This window comes from Gymnoscopelus microlampas, assembly GCF_963454915.1.
Source record: "Gymnoscopelus microlampas genome assembly, chromosome: 20".
NCBI classification, from domain to species: domain Eukaryota; kingdom Metazoa; phylum Chordata; class Actinopteri; order Myctophiformes; family Myctophidae; genus Gymnoscopelus; species Gymnoscopelus microlampas.
The window spans coordinates 41,201,422-41,221,166 of NC_139957.1; the positions used below are offsets into that span (position 1 = coordinate 41,201,422).

At 41.9% G+C, this 19,745-nt stretch overlaps 1 protein-coding gene across 1 annotated transcript in view; it reads left to right on the forward strand.

Moving 5' to 3' along the window:
• Positions 1-19,745, forward strand: part of LOC311036138 (proton-coupled folate transporter) — a gene marked incomplete at both ends in the record, with an annotated part of 62,444 nt that overhangs the window by 20,400 nt on the left and 22,299 nt on the right. The window contains 2 exons of the mRNA XM_084044662.1: positions 10,415-10,607; positions 12,513-12,610. Of these exons, the coding sequence (XP_083900788.1) occupies positions 10,415-10,607; positions 12,513-12,610 (291 nt within the window). The remainder of the gene's footprint in view (positions 1-10,414; positions 10,608-12,512; positions 12,611-19,745) is intronic.

The window sequence follows — 19,745 nt, forward strand, 5'->3', positions numbered from 1 at the left end:
TTACTTAAGTAAAACATGAGTACTTTTTCCACCACTGCTTATTTCCTTTCCATTCCCTGAAAAGTCTAATGGTTTTGGACATACAAGGTCTCCATCTGACAGCGACGATAGAATTTAAACGATCCCTCAGGTGTTACATTTATAATAAATTATGAGGCCCCATAAATGAGTTGCACATAATTCCCTGAGGAAAGTGTGTGTGTGTGTGTGTGTGTGTGTGTGTGTGTGTGTGTGTGTGTGTGTGTGTGTGTGTGTGTGTGTGTGTGTGTGTGTGTGTGTGTGTGTGCGTGCGTGCGTGCGTGCGTGCGTGCGTGCGTGCGTGCGTGCGTGCGTGCGTGCGTGCGCGCGTTGACACTGAATTCATTTGCTCATACATTTATCTTTATAATTATATTTTGTGGCTCTTTGCTGCCTCCTGCACAGATTCATGTTAAACTGTGTGACCGCAGCGTTTCAGTGATGTCAGGATGTTCAAATAATGTGCAAATCTATTCTATTAAAGTTCTACTGGTCAAGTTTTTAATTATAATAACTGTGTGTGTGTGTGTGGGGGTGGGCACACACACGTGCGTGTGTGTAATAAGTCAGCAGTGGTGGAAAAAGTAGCACTAAAATGTTTTGCTTGAGTAAAAGTATCAATACTGGAATGTAGAAATACTCTGTAAGGGCGCGCTCCCACCGCACTTTTATTTTACCTCTGGGGCAGAATCTGCCAATGCTTTGTCAATGTAAATGCGTGGATTCACGCAAGAGCGGATCTTTCCGCCTGTCGCGCAGACCTTGCGTTTATCCGCTCTACACGACTTGTCCATTTGAAGCAGAAAACTGCTGGAGGCAGGAAATGCTTTTCCCCCTCTGTCCAATCGGGTGAGTGGAAGGCGGACCGTCTCAAGACTCAGGAAGCACCATGGTGCTCAAGGCAGAAGGCGGTGCGGGCTACGGGGAGGGTCCTGAAAGTGAGTGACAGGCGCGTCACTCCCCGTTTTTTAGAATCAGCTGGCTGCAAAAAACTGTGGCCGCGCGCAACCTGCGTTTAACGCTAGCCGACCATGTTTTGGTGGGAGCGTGCCCTTACAAGTAAAAGTCCGGAATTCAAAATTTACTTGAGTAAAAGTACAAAAGTATTGGTATCAAAATGTGCTTAAAGTACCAAAAGTACGTAAGTAGTAAGTTGAACGCACCGAGGAGAAAAACACAGACAGACAGACAGACAGACAGACAGACAGACAGACAGACAGACAGACAGAGGTTTCCTTAGTCATAGTTAGATTACAGATTGGACTAGATTACATAAAATAAAATAAAAAGTTAGATGGTGCCGCTTTAAGCGGTTTAATCATAATGTATTCTTGTGAGTTTTTTTTGGTGAGTTTTTGTAAGTTAGGGTCCCGGGAAAAAGACACAGAATTTCTCCTTTGGATCTGGAGCTTTGTGTAAAAGCCCTGAGTGTCTGAGTCACATGAGAGTGTGTGTGAGTGCCCTGGCAGACAGCACAGTGCTCTCTGTTAACCCGTTTAGACCGGGAACGCATCTGTGTAATTTTTACATTAAAAAATAGCAGATCTACAAGCTCATAGCGCGGCACCGAGTGCCGCGCTACGAGCTTGTAGATCTGCTATTTTTGAAAAATCTGTATACATTTGTGAAAATCTCTGAACATACTGTATATATATATATTTTTTAAAGCAAACATTTGTAACTCAGATTCTACAAAATGTCTTCTAAATCCTAACAGTTGTCTGAAAAACGTATGTTGCTATATCAGTGGTTCTCAAACTTTTTCCATGTCAAGGACCCCCAAAATGATATGTATTTGCGGACCCCCATCTCGAAATATGTTGTTCCAGGGACCCCCAGGAGCACAGATCGGAGTTTAAAAATGTTTGTTCGTTTTAAAACATATATTCAAAGATTTGCACACATTTTCCACGATTTTTTCCCAAAAAATAGCTAAAAGAAATCTTAAAATGACACACAGATGCATTCCCGGTCTTAAAGGGTTAATTAACTCTGAGTGCAAAATGGCCCCATGAGGCAATACCTTCATCGTCTAAAAAAAAAATCCATTAAACACAATCTCCAGCCTACAGTATAATAATTGCTCTCTTTTCCAAACGGCTGCTGGCACTATATATCCAGATGTCAGACGTGTGCACGGCTGCAGGTGATATTGAGTGGGTGGGCTAACGCGTGCATTAGACCCCCGGTAGCATATATACACGTCACACTGCGGTATGGCTATATAGCATCACATCATCACACATAACGAGTTACAGACACATCTATATCTTTTTTTTATAGGTACCAGTAGTGTAAAGTAACTAAGTACATTTACTCAAGCACTGCACTTAAGTATCATTTTGAGGTATTTTTTTTACTTTGCTGGAGTATTTCCAATTTTCTGTACTGTTACTTCTACTCCACGACATCTCAGGGGCAAATATTGAACTTTTACTCCACTACAATTATTTTACAACTTTAGTTACTAGTTATTTATAGATTTTGATTATTATTACAAAACAAACATTAACCACTTCAGCCCTATATATATTTTGGCTGTTTGAAAATAGCCGATCTACAAGCTCACAATGCGTCGCGATACGACGCATTGTGATCTGCTAATTGTACATCTGCTATTTTCAAAGGATTTTATTTCATTTTATACATTTGAAAACTTGTGAAATGGGACATTCTGCATAATGAGTACTTTCTACTTTTGGTATTTTAAGTACACTTTGATACCAATACTTTAGTACCTTTATTCAAGTAAATTTTGAATTCCGGACTTTTTCTTGTAACTACGTTGCAGTATTGATACTTTTACTTAAGTAAAAATATTAGTACTTTTTCCACCACTGATAGGTACCCTTACGAATGTCCTGATTGCAAAAATATCTCTCTCACGCACGCGCGTGCACTTGCTCAGAGTTACAGACCTGAGGGTCCATTTGGTTTCTAACTATCAATCAAACTTTGAAAACATTCTCAAAAGTGACATTGTATAGACCCCCACATCACTATTAGCTAAGCTCTCAATCTCTCTCTGCCGATCATTGAGAGACGCTCACTTGCATCCAGCTGCTTCTGAGGAGACTTAAACGCTCTTAAACACTTGAACCCTATATGGTTGAGCGGAGTCCCTCAGGGCTCTTTACTAGTGTATTTTCTTTTTTCTATTGTTGTGTGGAAAGCTTTAGCTGACAATCGCCAATCGACTTTCTCGGCTTTCTCAAGGCGAGCCTCTGACCGCTCTATCGTTATTACACAGTGTCGTGCGGCCAACGACAACGTTATCACACATATCGCCACATCCTGCAACAACAGCTGTGTCTGCCTCTGGTTGTGTCTGGGTGTCATCTGTGACCCCGTCTGTCCGTCCGTCCGTTTGAAAAATGTCCCCCCTTGTTTTGAAAGGATCCGTGGTTCCTTTTTTAAAAGAATGCTGTGTTAGAATGTCAGCACAAAAAGATGAGAAGAAAAAGAAAGTTCACATCATCCCCCAGCAGTGCCGACTTGTTGGTGTGATGTAAACTTTGATCTTTTTAACCCTTTAAGAAACGGAACGCATCTGTGTGTCATTTTAAGAATTTCTTTGGCTATTCAAAAAATAGCAGATCTACAAGCTCATAGGACGGCAGCTTGTAGATCTGCAATTTTTTTGAAAAATTATGAAAATGTGTGCAAATGTTTTATGCATTTTTATAAAGCGAACATTTTCAACTCAAATCTTTGCTTCTAGGGTTTCTACAAATGTCTTGTACGTTTCTATGTCAGTGGTTCTCAAACTTTTTCATGTCAAGGACCCCCAAAATTATATATTTGGCCGAGGACCCCCATCTCAAAATATGTTGTAATAGGGACCCCCAGAAGCAAAGATTTGAGTTAAAAAAAAATCCCTTTAAAAATATATATATATTCAAATTTTCACAATAAAAAAAAAGCAAATCTACAAGCTACGAGCTTGTAGATCTGCTATTTTTGAATAGCCCAAAGCAATCTAAAAATTACACAGATTCTTTCCCGGTCTAAATGGGTTATAAAAAAAAACGTTCTTCTTGTTGGGATGTTGAGTTGACACGCTGTCCCAGGACTGACCATTACAGATCTTTTTTTCAAAAACACTACTATAGTAGTTTCAAAGTGTCTTGATGTTCAAACACGGTGCAGACGCTGCAGCTTATGCGTTCCACCTTGTTGGTCCTACCGTCCTGGGATCCTCTCCTGCCAGACCCTTCATCCAGGACCGCAACAGGTCCCTTGGGGGACACACACGGAAAACCGATGCAAAAAGCTAAGAATGTTGGCAGTATATTCTTTTTAAAACGCAAGCAACTGCAGTACTTCAACTCAGGGGTCTTCAACTAGGGGGTCCGGGACCACTAGGGAGTCCTCAGAGTTACTACAGGGGGTCCGCCAAATCTTTGTGTGATGATTATTTTGAATCCCTTTTTTTCTGAGGAGAACTTCAGCCAAAAATAGCAGATCTACAAGCTTGTAGATCTTTTTGGCAAAGAGGTGTAGGTGTAGAGGGAAGAAAGGGCAGACCAAGTAAACAAAAAAAAGTTCAATCTAAAGCACAATTTCATACAATATATAGTGGGGGGTCCCTGCTTCATCTCTCTCTCAGCTAGGGGGTCCTTGACCTGAAAACATTGAAGACCTCTGCTTTAACTCGAGTACAAATTTGACTGAGCATTTGACTTGATGATGCGTATAGCCTGGAATCGCAGGCATTTACATTTAGTTCGACTCGGTTCCACAGATAAATATCGTGAAAATAGCCGAAGTACAAGCTCCTAAATTGGCTATTTTCACAATGTTTGCCTCCTTGTTACATAATATTTGACAATTTGGCCAATTTGGTATTAAAAAAAGGTTATTAAATTGTAATTTTAGAAATGTGCAGATACCCTGTTTGTTTGCTGTTGAGTGAGAAAACAATATTATAGCCGATCTACAAGCCTCCAACACGTAGATCGCCTATTGTTTCCAATTGTACGTCCCATAATAGGGACGCTAGCATTCAAGTAGCCTGCTGGGACCAGACCAATCTCCCAGTGCAAAAAAAAAAAATTGCCCTCTGTGATTTGGGTCTGGCACCACTCCATTGTGAATCCATTTCCTGCTCCTGAAGTCTCTGGGGTGACCAATCAGAGCCCAGTATTCAAATACTCAACTAAATACTAAAAACGTCCTCATAGAAGCCAGTCGCGTAACGAGGCAACAGTAGGCCCCGACGCGAGGTGGTCACAGCGGGCCCTCATGAACGCGCATGCACGCGCACGGGACGCGCGTGCATGCGAAAATTTTGCGGTTATTAGTGGTTTCTGATACTTTTTCTGCGGGTTTGTGACGGATTTCGGGTACATAAACAACGGTTTTGTAACAACTACTTAACAATTACAATGTTAAGGGCCCACCCAGGTTTATTTTTTAATTCATAATTCTTTTTTTTTTCCTGGGGGGGGGGATGGGCCCCTAACGTCATGGGCCCCAACGCAACCGCGTTGTCTGCGTGACGGTAGTGACGCCCCTGATAGAAGCTCCAGACTCATATCCATGCAGTGATATAGTCTGGCTACGCGAGGCTAGTATTCAAGTGGTTAAAAAAAGTAAATAAAACAATAACTCAAGTAAGAAATGGCTATAGCATTTCAATGACTTTGCAATGTATCAGGTAATGTTTTTAATGGAACATAAATGTGTTTTTCTGAAAGGTGTTCCGCATCAGTTACTGCTGCTAGCCCTCTGGCAGCACTCAACCATTCACACTCGCTGTGTGTACAGCAATGTACTGAACCACACCAACGCCTCAATACAACTGTATATTTGGAAAAAAAATAGTTTTCAAACATTATTTACAGTATTTTACTATTATTGCTGCATGCCGTTACAACCCGGAGCTCCAAAAGCTTATAACGGGAGAATATACTCTGGCTGTTCTTTTTTAGACCATCTACTAGTACTTCCCATGAAACTGCTTCTTTGAACACTTTGTGTTCCCAGACAGCCTTAAGCCATTCAATCCGCGAACGCATGCTGTGTCCTTTTAGATGTTTTTTTTTTGTTATAACCATTATTTAATACTTTGGGCTATTCAAAAATAGCAGATCTACAAGCTCATAGTGCGGCACTCGGTACCGCGCTACGAGCTTGTAGATCTGCATTTTTTTTTTTATCGCGAGAATTTGTGCAAATCTTTGAATCTATGTTTTTCAAAGCAAACATTTTTTTTTAATTGCCAAAGAAATCTAAAATGACACAGATTCCCGGGTTGAATAGGTTAAGAGTGTTAGTCAAACACTCTCCAAGTGGTTGTTTACCTCCATTGCTGCCCAGTGAAACCTGGGAAAACAAACTCCAGTGAGAGAGTGAGACTTTATGACAGGGACCAGGCATAGGCGGATTAGGAAGAAACGGGCCCCTGGGCCGAGACACGCAAAAGGCCCCCCCGCCCCCTTCCGTGCGCGCGCGTGCACCCACCCACCCCCGCGCGCGCGCGAAATTTTTGCGGTTAAATCTCGGTTAATAATGGAAATTAATAGGTTTTTTTTCGGTTAAAAACGTCTGTGCACGGCGGCAGATAGGCTAATATAATGCATGTTTTACCTATAACTTAAATACAAAGAAATTGTTCGGTTATATTGCGGTTAATAAGGGAAATTATTAGGTTTTTTTATGTTAAAATTGTTAAAAAAATATGTTAACATTTTTTTTTATAAAAAAAAAAAAGGCTCAAGCTCAGGGGCCCCCCTAGCTCAGGGGCCCCTGGGCCTGGGCCCAGTCGGCCCGTTGGGTAATCCTCCTCTGGGACCAGGGTCATCAGGAACCAAGGTATTTCTTGGTTCCTGATCTTGTGTGTTTTTTAGCGCCCACATGTGTGGTCTGACTGGTGCATTGTGGTCTAATGCACAGAGTTTACTGTATGCCTTGCATTTAGACAGTGTGTGTTATTGTCTCCGCCAGGCCGCCCGTCCTTCCGTCCGTCCGTGCGTCAGTGCGTGCGTGTGTGTGTGTGTGTGTGTGTGTGTGTGTGTGTGTGTGTGTGTGTGTGTGTGTGTGTGTGTGTGTGTGTGTGTGTGTGTGTGTGTGTGTGTGTCATTCTGTCTGTGTACAGCTGCTCTCTGGCACCGTTGGCTTGATCGCAGTGAAACTGTGCACACACACACTCCCTGGATGCCAGAGCAGAACATCTGCACTCAATGTTTCACATGGGCCTGTTATAGCGCCACCAGGAGGCCGACTTACGTAAACAATATACAGTATATATATATTACTCCTTCAGATTTTATCTACATTTCACACAATTCGGTACACATGATCTCTATAGTCATGTGATCAAGACGGATCTGTTTGATTTTTCATATTCCATCCTGATCGGTGAATTCCTAACATTTCTGGCCCACAATAACCTATACCTGACCTGGCGGAGACCTGTGCTCCGAGGAGTACTTTTTCTAGTTGTGATTAAGATGCACCTGGGTAGATTCACAGGACGTGCACATTGAATGCAATCAAAATCCAATCCGGATTCAACACAATAACAATCACGTTCAACGTGAACATAGATCACATTTCTGAGGGACGGTAGAATAATAAATGATTTAATAACCTGGGCCCAGGTCATCAACACATTGCATCCTGTGTGAGAACCTGTTTTCCTTGTGAGGAGAGAGAGAGGGAGGGAGAATTAAGGGATGAGAATAGATGTGTTTATTTCAGTTAGTAGTAGCCTACAATTATTACTGATAGAACATCTTCATATTGTTGCTGTCGGGCAGAAACCTCTTATCTCCATGTTTTAACTTTTTGTGTTTTTTTTTTATAAATTAGTGTCCTACTTGATCATACTACTGTACATTGTCACACAGAAGCATCAAAAGTACAGATCGATCTCTGAGATGTAGTGGAGTAAAAGTACTGAAAATTGGAAATACTCCAGTAAAGTAAAAACACCACATTACTTGAGTAAATGTACTTAGTTACTTTACACCTCTGTGTTGTCTCTTTTATGTCGTGACTGTCTAGTGTTTTTCTTAGAGGACCACAATGGAAATATAAGCCTCAGGGCTTTATTGTGTTTAGTTATCCTCGTTGCTATTGTGTCTGCTGTATGCTGGACACCGTGGATCCTCATGTACTGCTCAAGGTCCTTTCTAATGCTGGTTTCTGTCACAATGTGCTAGGCTGGTTCAAAAACTATTTAGTTGGCCGCACACAGTGTGTTAAATTTGGCGATACTGTTTCCGATTCCATCACCCTTGAGAAGGGAGGCTCTCAAGGTTCCATTCTTGGTCCATTGCTTTTGCTGTTATATGTCAATAAAATTTCCAGTCAGTCTAAGCATTGTAAGTATCACATGTATGCTGATGACACAGTTCTGTATTCTTGTGCCCCTTCACTTGACGTGGCAGTGTCAAACTTGGCCTCAGATTTTGTCTCTCTGCAGCATGAATTGGTAAACAGCAAATTGCTACTAAATGGCCAAAAAACCAAGGCCATGCTATTTGCTCCAAATAGTACTGACATTATCCCCCCAAACATCACCACTTTGGATGGAGTAACCATCGAATGGGTGGCGCTTTACAAGTACCTTGGGATTTGGTTGGATAACAAGCTAAACTTCAATCACCATATTGATGCCTTGGCAAAGAAGTTAAAGTTCACACTGAGCTTCTTCTATCGAATGAAGTCCTCTGCTTCAAGGAAAAGGCTGGTCACTAGCCTTTTTATGTCGCAACTTGATTAAGGAGATGTTGTGTACCGATTCGCCTGTTCCTCAACATTGGGCAGACTTGATCCCCTTTTTCATGCTGCACTGAGGTTTATTACCAGCTCTACGTACAGGGCACACCATTGTATTCTGTATTCCTTAGTAGGGTGGTCCTCCTTAGCATCTCGCAGGTTGCTACATTGGTACACTTTTATCTACAAAGCCATTCTTGGTAATCTCCCTACTTATATTTGTTCAAAATTTGTAGTAGTCCAAAATTCGCTTAACCTCAGATCAAATGCTTGGATGCGCTACGTCATACCCAACACCAAATCTGAGGCAGGGAAAAAAGCCTTGCATTTTTTGGGCCCTGGTCGTGGAATGACCTACAGACCAGATTAAAATTGGCTTCTTTGATCCCCCTAGTGAGTTTTAAGAGGATTGACATGGGCACATTCTCCAGCCATTGCACCTGCTTTGACGAGTAGCAAATGCTGTGATCTTAGTTTTGTATTCATTTAGTAGTTTTATGATGTATTGTTGTTATTAGCCTTTTAATAATTAGTCTGTATTTGGTGCTATTGGTAGTAGGTTTTTGGTATTACGGATGTCATGTTTGTCTTTGTTATGTCCTGTAATGTTGTTACTGGCAGAGCTGTGTAACATTTATTTGCCTCTTCTCTTGGCCAGTGCACACTCGTAAAAGAAACAATGGTCTCAATGTGATTTTACTGGTTAAATAAAGGTTAAATAAAATACGTGTATACGTGCTGATGTGCTCTTTTCCTTTCATCACCAAATTCATTCATTCTTTCAAGACGCGCCACAGAGTGCCGCGCTATGAGCTTATAGATCTACTATTTTTAAAAGATCTGGAACATTTGTGCAAATGTTTGAATATATATATATATATTTAAAGTGAACATTTTTCATCTTTGCTTCTGGCGATTCTACAAATGTCTTCTAAATCCAGTTTTTTATTTTATTTTTTATGTATGTTGCTATATATATATCAGTGGTTCTCAGAGAGCCTTTTAAAAGCTATAATAGGCCTATAGATTGTTATCATTAATTTAATTCCCGCATTATTTCTCCCACGGTTTATCCAATATTAATTCATAATTATATTTGATTGACCCAAATCCACCCAAACTGCGGTTAATTGCGGCAACCGCGGCGATCCGCGCATCTCTATTTCACGGTCTTAACACATTGATTGCCAAGATATTACACATAGTTTTCTATCCCCGTGCCGTTCGTATAATTACCTCAATCCCATGATATTTGAAACGCCGTGGAACCGACATTGTGTAAAAAAAAACACACGAAAAAAGTTTCCTGTGAGTAGACGGAAGGATCTGTGTATCCATGGGAACGACAAGTTTCCAACCACGATCCGCCATTTTGGAGCTTTGGTCCGCTGAAAACGGGTGGTTTTCAATGGAAAAAAAAGAAACTGAGTTACAGCTGTTTTTCTGAAAATCCCATCATTGGGGCGGGTGGAAGTGACGTTTTTTGGAATGATGTCACATCCACATTTTTCTTTGAGAGACGATCGATCATTACAAAGCTAGGTCGCCCCTTGTGGAATTTTCCCCAAAAAATTAAAGAACACATATATGCGATCTAGGCAATCAATGTGTTAATGGATTAACTGTTAACGTCCCTGTATACTTCCATGGTTGTTCTCCTGTGTGACAGGGCGGTAGCCTGGGGGAGGCCGGTGACAGTGACAGTGAGACAGTGAGTGACAGTGGGGACAGCGGAGCCGGCGGCGTGCTGTCCCACGCCAGGAGGTCGTTCAGGGTGGTCTTCAAGGAGAGGGAGGGACGGGAGAGACTGAAGCTGCTGCTGCTCATCATCTGCACCCTCATCAACAACCTGGTGGCCGTGGGTGAGGAGGACACACACACACACACACACACACACACACACACACACACACACACACACACACACACACACACACACACACACACACACACACACACACACATCTAAGTCGGGGGGTCTTCTCAACAGGGGGGTCCGGGACACCTAGGGTGGGGTGGAGGGGGGAGGTCCTTAGAGTTACTACAGGGGGTCCGCCAAATCTTTGCGTGATGGGGAATATTAGCCGAAAATAGCAGATCTACAAGCTCACAGCGCCTCGCGCTGCGAGGCGATGTGAGCTTGTAGATCTGCTATTTTCTGAGAGTTGGTGTTGAGGGTAAAACGAGTGCAGAGCCAAGTACAGAGCCAACTGACAAGTTAACTAAATACTATATTGAGGGTTTAAAAGGTCCGAAAAATTAGCTATTAGCACCATTTTTTTTTACAAACATGTGTTCATTTGTCCCTGTAGGTTATTTTCTTTTTTGCCCATTTTTGGATTTGGGTAGGATATGTGTATAAAGGGTTAAAAATAAACCCCATGGGACATTTTTTCAGCCTGTTACCGGGCAGAATCTTAAAATATACTCTTCAAGGATTAAGAAAAAGCAGGTGGCGAAAAAAAAGATCCACCCTATGCGCGTTGACCCCCCCTTTCCATCTAGACTAGTATTAATGTTAGGGTATATACAGTACTATAGTATTGTAGTATAACGTAGGTATTAATGTTAGGGTATATATATATACAGTATAGAAGCGATTCTCAACCTGTGGGCCACGATCCCTGGTGGGCCGTGAGCATATTGCAAGTGAGCCCCCAAATAATTGGATAAAAACACCACGATTTTGATGAGATTATGACATTATAGAAATAAAAAATCAGAGTAATTGTTCCATCTCTGAGTGAAGTGGGCTCAACCAACAGTGGTAATGTATTGTACTCTCAGCTGAAGTAGTTTTCCACTCTCGATGATATAATTTGAAAAAGCTTGTTTTTCGTCGCTGTCGATGGAACCTTGTACAGTAACTTCGCAACCGACTGTGTTTCAGGAAAAAAAAAAGAACCAATGGATCCACTGTAGTTATTTATTCACCTGTGTCCCGTTACTACTTTTCATTTGTTCAATATTTACAAAGCCACCAGACAGACTTAACAACTTTCACTAAATCCCTTAAAAAAAAATAGCAAAAAAAAAATAGAAGATCTACGGGCTCACAAAGCATCACAATGTGACACATTGTGAGCTTGTAGATCGGCTATTGTTGCTACCTTTGTGTGACACAGTAGTGTGACAAACTAGGGCAATACTATACGAAAGAAAATATGGAGATACAAGGTTTCTGCCCGACTGCAGTGAATTCTTCATTGCATTCATATCATATCATAGAGTGTTTTGCTTTTCTTATAAACACCCTTGTGGGAACAACAATGTTCTCTCCATTGATGAAGCACAAAAACAATCACCCAGTGTTTTGAATCCATCTTTTCCAGACATTATAAAACCTAAAGAGTGTGTGTGTGTGTGTGTGTGTGTGTGTGTGCGTGTGTGCGCGCGTGTGCGTGACACACACACACACACACACACACACACACACACACACACACACACACACACACACACACACACACACACACACATGTCCCCACAAGTATAGTAGAATTGTGGAATAGACATTGTGAGGAGTTATACTTTTTGGGAGTTATAGACTTACAATGAGGAGAAGATTCAGGTTGGGTTTTAGGGTTAGTATTACACATAATGTTGATGTCCTCGCAAGTATAGTAACGTCTCTCTGTGTGTGTGTGTGTGTGTGTGTGTGTGTGTGTGTGTGTGTGTGTGTGTGTGTGTGTGTGTGTGTGTGTGTGTGTGTGTGTGTGTGTGTGTGTGTGTGTGTGTGTGTGTGTGTGTGTGTGTGTTCATTGCAGGTGAAACGACAGTGTCTCTGCTCTTCCTAACATATCCTCCCAGAGACTTCTCCACTGAACTCTATGGCATCTTCAACTCTGTCCGAATGGTAGTCCTGGTACGCGCGCGCACGCACTCACACACACACACACACACACACACACACACACACACACACACACACACACACACACACACACACACACACACACACACACACACACTCACACTCACACTCACACACACAAACCATTTTCAGATTGGGGTCCGCAGCCAAATACATATCAATTTGGGGGTCCTTGACATAAATACAGTTATTCTGTACGAGTGGTACGTTAAATAGGCAGGGCATTTAAGCCCACACTGCGGAGTGAGTGACCACACATTACACCTACAGTTTTCCATGACAGTTACAAAGCAATGCACTCTGGGGTATAGCAAAAACACCTCGGCAGAAGATTGGTGTATTTAAGAATTATGCTGTCTAGGGCATTTGTTCTCAAAGTGAAGTACAGTATGTGAAAAAAGGTCTTTAAGAACCGACACTGAACCCATTCAATCCGGGAAAGCATCTGTGTCATTTGAGACTTTAGCGAGTCCTTTTTTTTAAATGGCATTGATGACTAGACTCAAGGAATGCGAGTTGATGTCACACCAGAGCTCACAGCTGCGTGTCTGCTGTAGAAAAGCCACTGGAAAAAAAATCTAAAAAAGAGCTTTTTTTTAATAGAATAATCGACTTTGATTACAGTGGTCGAATAGTGGTTTTGATAGTCGAATATTCGATTATTCTGTTAATGCCCTAATATATACTGTACTAGAGGTCCGGCCGCCCGTAGCCGCGCACGGGGCCCAGCGAGGGTGCGCTTATATTGGGGTACCAAAATCGTCGGATTAAAATTTCCAAAAGTGAAAAAAAAAAATATATATATATATATTTTTTTCCTGGTGGTCCACGGACCCCCTGGGAGTGCTGGGACCCCCGGGGACCCCCGTGGAACATGGCGGACCCCTTTGGCTGTTTTTTTTTTCTTCATGAAGGTGGTTGCTTGCAGATGGCTGACATCACTGACGAATCCTTGGTATCTGTACTTCCGGGTTGCATAATGATGACATCACTGTCGAGTCCTTGAATGTCATGAGCCTAGGCTATTGTGTAGCAGCACTACAACGCTCTGTTGTTGTTTTCCACGCTCGCGCTAATGAAACACTAAACAGAGAAGCGTGTGATTGTGAGGTTGCGCGTTAATGTTTTAGCATTGTAGTGACCTGAATGGATCGTGGAAGCAGAAGAGACGATGCAGTGAAGGGGACGTGCTGCTGTTGTTGTTGATCTGGCGAGGCGGACATTTCAATGGCGGCCGCTTTGTGTTGTTTCGGCTAAACCCGTCGGCGTTCGGTGTCGGTGGTGCGCACGGTAAACGGTGCGGAACGGTTTCCCCTTCCGTTTGTGGCCGTAATGTGGTGAGTGGAATTAGTTATGTTGCGACGTGGAAAAGATGTAGTGAGCAATGTGACGTTGCCTACGGCAGCCGTAAAATCAGCGCGCACGTTGTCGCTACTGTGTTGGCGAGATGTGGTGTGTCGGCGTTGTGTTTAGTCGCCTACAGAGCTGTGGGTGTAGCGTCAGCGGGGGGGCGGAAGTCAATCCTCGATTATATAAGTAGATATGTGTGTGTGTCACGATTAAAAAAAAACTTTGATTACACAGTTTTTATTTTTTTGAAGGAACATTTTGTAACTCAAATCTGTGCTTCTGGGGGTCCCTGGAACAAAATATTTTGAGATGGGGGGGTCCGCGGCCAAACACATATCATTCTGGGTGGTCCTTCACATGAAAAAGTTTGAGAACCACTGATATTATAGCAACACAAGTTTTTCAGAAAACTTTTAGGATTTAGAAGACATTTTTTAGAATCGGCTTCAAATCTTCATGTCTATCATGACGGCTGTTTGCCAGAACACACACACACACACACACACACACACACCCACACACACACAGACACACGCACACACAAAGTGTAATTAAGGTTGGATAAAGGGCCGTTTGACATAAAGAAGAGGTTGAAAAGGAGAGAAAGAAAGACCTAAAGAAAGAAAGAAAGAGGGAGGGAGAGAGGAGATGATGGAGAGATAGTGAGGGGAGGAGTGCTGAAACTAACTAGTTTTTTTTAATTAGAGAGGAGGGCGTGCGATAGACGTATAGATGGATGGAGGAGGAGGGAGGGGAGATGGAGAGGCAGATAACAATGGGACTTGTTTTTCATCAACAGTGGCACGATGATGAATAATGCATTATCCTGGCTGTCGGACCCAAACCTGGTATCTCCTTTTTTTTTTTACTTTTCATGCCCCGCTTCATCGCGTGACGGTGTCACACAAAAGAAGTGGTGTAAAGTACTTTTACTCTATTATGCACAGTGACCAATATCCAGTGGCGTGCACAGCGACATTTTGAGGGGCAGGTGCTCAAGTGAATTATACTTGTTTTTGTTGCATTGGTCTGCTCTTTTTTTCCCTCTACACCTATACCTCTTTGCCAAAAATAGCAGATCTACAAGCCCACAACGCCTCGCAGCGCCCTCGCGCTGCGAGGCGTTGTGGGCTTGTAGATCGGCTATTTTTGGCTAAAGTTCTCCTCAGAAAAGGGACGCTAGGTTTCGAGTGGTTATGGTAAAAAGAAAAATCATATCACAGGGATCGCCACGCGACCCCCCCCCCCCCCCCCGGACGACGGGACGCGCGACAGGACGCGCAATAACCCCACGTTTGCAATTACTTTCGCCTGCGACTTCTCAGAGTTGGGAAGAAAGATAGATGAAGATCGAGACACGAAAACACCAGAGGTCCTACTTTTATCATATATAGAGGGAATTTTGTAAGTTAAAAACACGAGAAAGACTTTTGACTCGTTCCATTTTTACACAATATATAGTATAGTATAATACCGTCTCTGTCGGGTGGAATGTCCAAAACTGTTACTTTTCAGGATTCAAATTCAAGAATAGCCAAAAATAGCGAATCGCCAAGCTCAAAACGAGCTTGTAGATCTGCTATTTGTGATACTTTTGTGTGACGCTGTAGTATGATCAAGTAGGGCATTTGATTTACGAAAAAACACCAAAAGTTAGAGTTATGGAGATGAGAGTTTTTTCTTCCCCGACAGCGGCCCAGCAACGATGTAACTTCAATACGAATGACATCTCAATGACACCTTTTAAATGTACCACAGTCAGTGCATTTAGAAAGGAGTCATTGAGATGTCATTTGTCATCATGCAAGGATTCTGAGCTGAATTGAATTCTGATTGAAAGCTGCAAGTTTTTTTAAGCGTCTCCTCCACTGTAGGATCAAATGTCTGCATCAGCAGCAGCTGGTGCATGTTGAAGCCTTTTCCTCCGCTCCTGTGTTGAGGAGATGTTTTCACTGTTTCCTCCTGGAGGTTCTCTGCCATCTGGCGTCTGAACCATAGGACTGATCCTGGCTGCTCATGCCTTTAATTATAACGGCGGGTTGCCGTTCGCTCCGTTCGTCTCCTCTTTGAATTCTCACTCGTCTGCAGGCATGGATGGATGGATCTCTGGAAGAGACACCTTGGCATGTTTATTTATTTTTGTCAAAGAAACTTTAGCTTTTCGATCGGCTACGAGCTAGAACTGCTATTTTCAGCCAAGATATTTAATTTAGAGTGAAAACAGAAGACACCTTGTTTTTCTATTAAAAACACTTTTTAGTTTTGTCCTTCAGGTTATTATCCACGCCAGGCCAAGCGGCCTAAGGCCGGAGATTTAGGGTTGTGAGCTTGTGAGCTTGTAGATCTGCTATTTTCAAAAAGATTTTCATACATTTGAAAACTTAAAATGGGACATTCTGCATAATGAGTACTTTTACTTTTGGAACTTTAAGTACATTTTGATGCCAATACGTTTGTACTTTTACTCAAGTACATTTTGATTTCCGGGCTTTTACTTGTAACAGTATAGAGTATTTCTATATTGCAGTATTGATACTTTTACTGAAGTAAAAAACAATTGAGTACTTTTTCCACCAGTGGTCTTGAGGAATAGTCTCTAACTGGGTGCAGATTCTTGAGGACATACAGTAGTATACGATGAAAGGATTATCCACACTCTCTGCAGTAGTTTCTTATGTCCTTTTTTATTATGTTCACAGCAGCAGCATTCTATCTAGAGAAATGGGCGCGTTTCGGCACGTCGGCCTTCCTCAGCGTCTCAAACTAGAACACATCAAAAAGGAAGTGACATATATAGCTATGCGATAGTGTACAGCTGTGTCTCATTAGTGATATACAATTCACTCACAATTCATAATACTGTCAATGTTTACATTAAAATGCATTATATAAATATTACTTTTTTTTCCTTTTCTTTTTTACAGCTGTGGAAACATTGTGAGCTTGTAGATCGGCTATTTTCAAATAGCCTAGGTATAAAATAGGCCTAAAGTTGTTCATGTATGTTTTATAATGTAATATTTTTTATCTGCAAAGTAACTAGTAAGGGCGCGCTCCCACCAAAACATGGTCGGCTAGCGTTAAACGCAGGTTGTGCGCGGCCACAGTTTTTTGCAGCCAGCGGATTCTAAAAAACGGGAGTGACCCACCTGTCACTCACTTTCAGGACCCTCCCCGTAGCCCGCACCGCCTTCTGCCTTGAGCACCATGGTGCTTCCTGAGTCATGAGACGGTCCGCCTTCCACTCACCCGATTGGACAGAGGGGGAAAAGCATCTCCTGCCTCAGTTTTCTGCTTCAAATGGACAAGTCGTGTAGAGCGGATAAACGCAAGGTCTGCGCGACAGGCGGAAAAATCCGCTCTTGCGTGAATCCACGCATTTACATTGACAAAGCATTGGCAGATTCTGCCCCAGAGGTAAAATAAAAGTGTGGTGGGACCGCGCCCTAACTGAAGTTTTCAAATAATTGTAATGGAGTAAATTTGCTCTGAGATGTAGTGGAGTAGAAGTAAAAGTACTGAAAATTGGAAATACTGCAGGTAATTACTTTACACCACTGGTCAGGAGGAGGAGGTAGCAGGCATGCAGGCCTGTTGCCATGACACCAGGCTAAACGGCCTCTCTCTATCCTTCATGCTAGGATATTATTCCTGGTTGTTGATGATGTGTCTTTGAACGGCCGTCACACAGCCTCATAGAAAAGGCTCTCTGTATGGTGGGGTCTGAAAACAGTGCTGTAAAGTAACTAAGTACATTTACTCAAGTACTGTACTTAAGTACAATTTTGAGGCACTTTTACTTCACTGGAGTATTTCCAATTGTCTATACTTTTACTTCTACTCCACTACATCTCAGAGGCAGATATTGTACTTTTTACTCCACTTACTTTTTTATAATAATTTATAATACATACATTAACCACTTCAGCCCTATTTTATACTATAGACTATTTGAAAATAGCAGATCTACAAGCTCACAACACATCGCATTGCGACGCGTTGTGAGCTTGTAGATCTGCTATTTTCAAACATTTTAGTGCTTTTACTCTTGGTACTTTAAGTATATTTTGATTCCAATGCTTTTGTACTTTTACTCAAGTAACATTTTGAACACAGGCCTTTTACTTGTAACAGAGTATTTTTATATTGTGGTATTGCTACTTTTACTTACAGTATAGTAAGTAAAATATTTTGAGTACTTCTTCCACCACTGTTTGAAAGGATGTTTGAAGAATATGAATGGATTGGAGGCGAGGCCAAGGTTATTATCTGTAACCATGTTGTTTCTGTGATGTCATGATGATTCAGTCCATTGAGTTACACTGCCTTCCTTTTCTGTATCATCACCTTCATCATCATCATCATCATCCTAACATAATGGTGTCTGTCGGGTGGAAACCTGTCCAAAATGGTAACTTTTCAGGATTCAAATTCCAGTGGTGGAAAAAGTACCAATATTGCAATACAGAAATACAAGTAAAAGTCCAGAATTCAAAATTTACTTGAGTAAAAGAACAAAAGTATTGGCATCAAAATGTACTTTAAAGTACCAAAAGTAAAAGTACTAAAATGTTTGAAAATAGCAGATAGGGCCTATACAAGCTCATAGCTTGTAGATCTGCTATTTTCAAATAGCCTATGTATAAAATAGGGCTAAAGTGGTTAGTGTATGTTTTATAATATCATAATTTATATCTGAAAAGTAACTATTAACTAAACTTTTCAAATAATTGTAGTGGAGTAAAAGTACAATATTTGCTTCTAAGATGTAGTGGAGTACAAGTAAAAGTATTGGAAATTGGAAATACTCAAGTAAAGCACAAATACCTCATCATTTTTACTTAAGTACAGTACTAGTAGTAGTAATGTACTTAGTTACTTTCCGCCACTGTCAAATTCAAAAGTAGCAGATCTACAAGCTCTAAACGTGTGGCTTTGCACAGAGTTTAGAGCTTGTAGATCTGCTACTTTTGATGTGTTTGTGTGACGCTGTAGTATGATCAAGTATGGCGTCGATTTACGAAAAAAAGTTAGAATATGGAGATAAGAGGTTTCTGCCCGACAACAATGAATTGTGTGAAAAAAAAGGCATATAGTGTTCCTTCCGGTCCGCTTTATTCAATTATTCTCTTTCAAAGTCTTCTTCATACGGTGAGCAGGTGCACCTGCTCACACACACATGTGTGTGTGTGTGTGTGTGTGTGTGTGTGTGTGTGTGTGTGTGTGTGTGTGTGTGTGTGTGTGTGTGCAGTGGCGTGCACAGACATTTTGAGGGGCAGGTGCTCAAGTAAATTATACTTTTTTTTGTTGACTTGGTCTGCTCTTTTTTCCCTCTACACCTATACCTCTTTGCCAAAAATAGCCGATCTACAAGCCCACAACGCCTCGCAGCGCGAGGCGTTGTGGGCTTGTAGATCTGCTATTTTTGGCTAAAGTTCTCCTCAGAAAAGGGATGCTAGGTTTCGAGTGGTTATGGTAAAAAGAAAAATCATATCACATAAAGAATTGGCGGACCCCCTGTAGTAACTCTGAGGACCCCCTAGGGGTCCCGGACCCCCTGTTGAAGACCCCTGCTGTAAACTGAAAAAAGGGCACTTCTGGTCAAGAGGGCAAAGGGCAGGTGCTCTAGCACCACCTAGAGTCTATCTGTGCACGTCCCTGTGGCGTTATTATGAATCCCACGCCAGGTCCTGGCAAACCCGCTGTAAACCCGCTGTGATTGGTCAGTAGTCGCTGTGATTGACAGTTCTCGTTTTTGCTACTATGCCTAAACCTA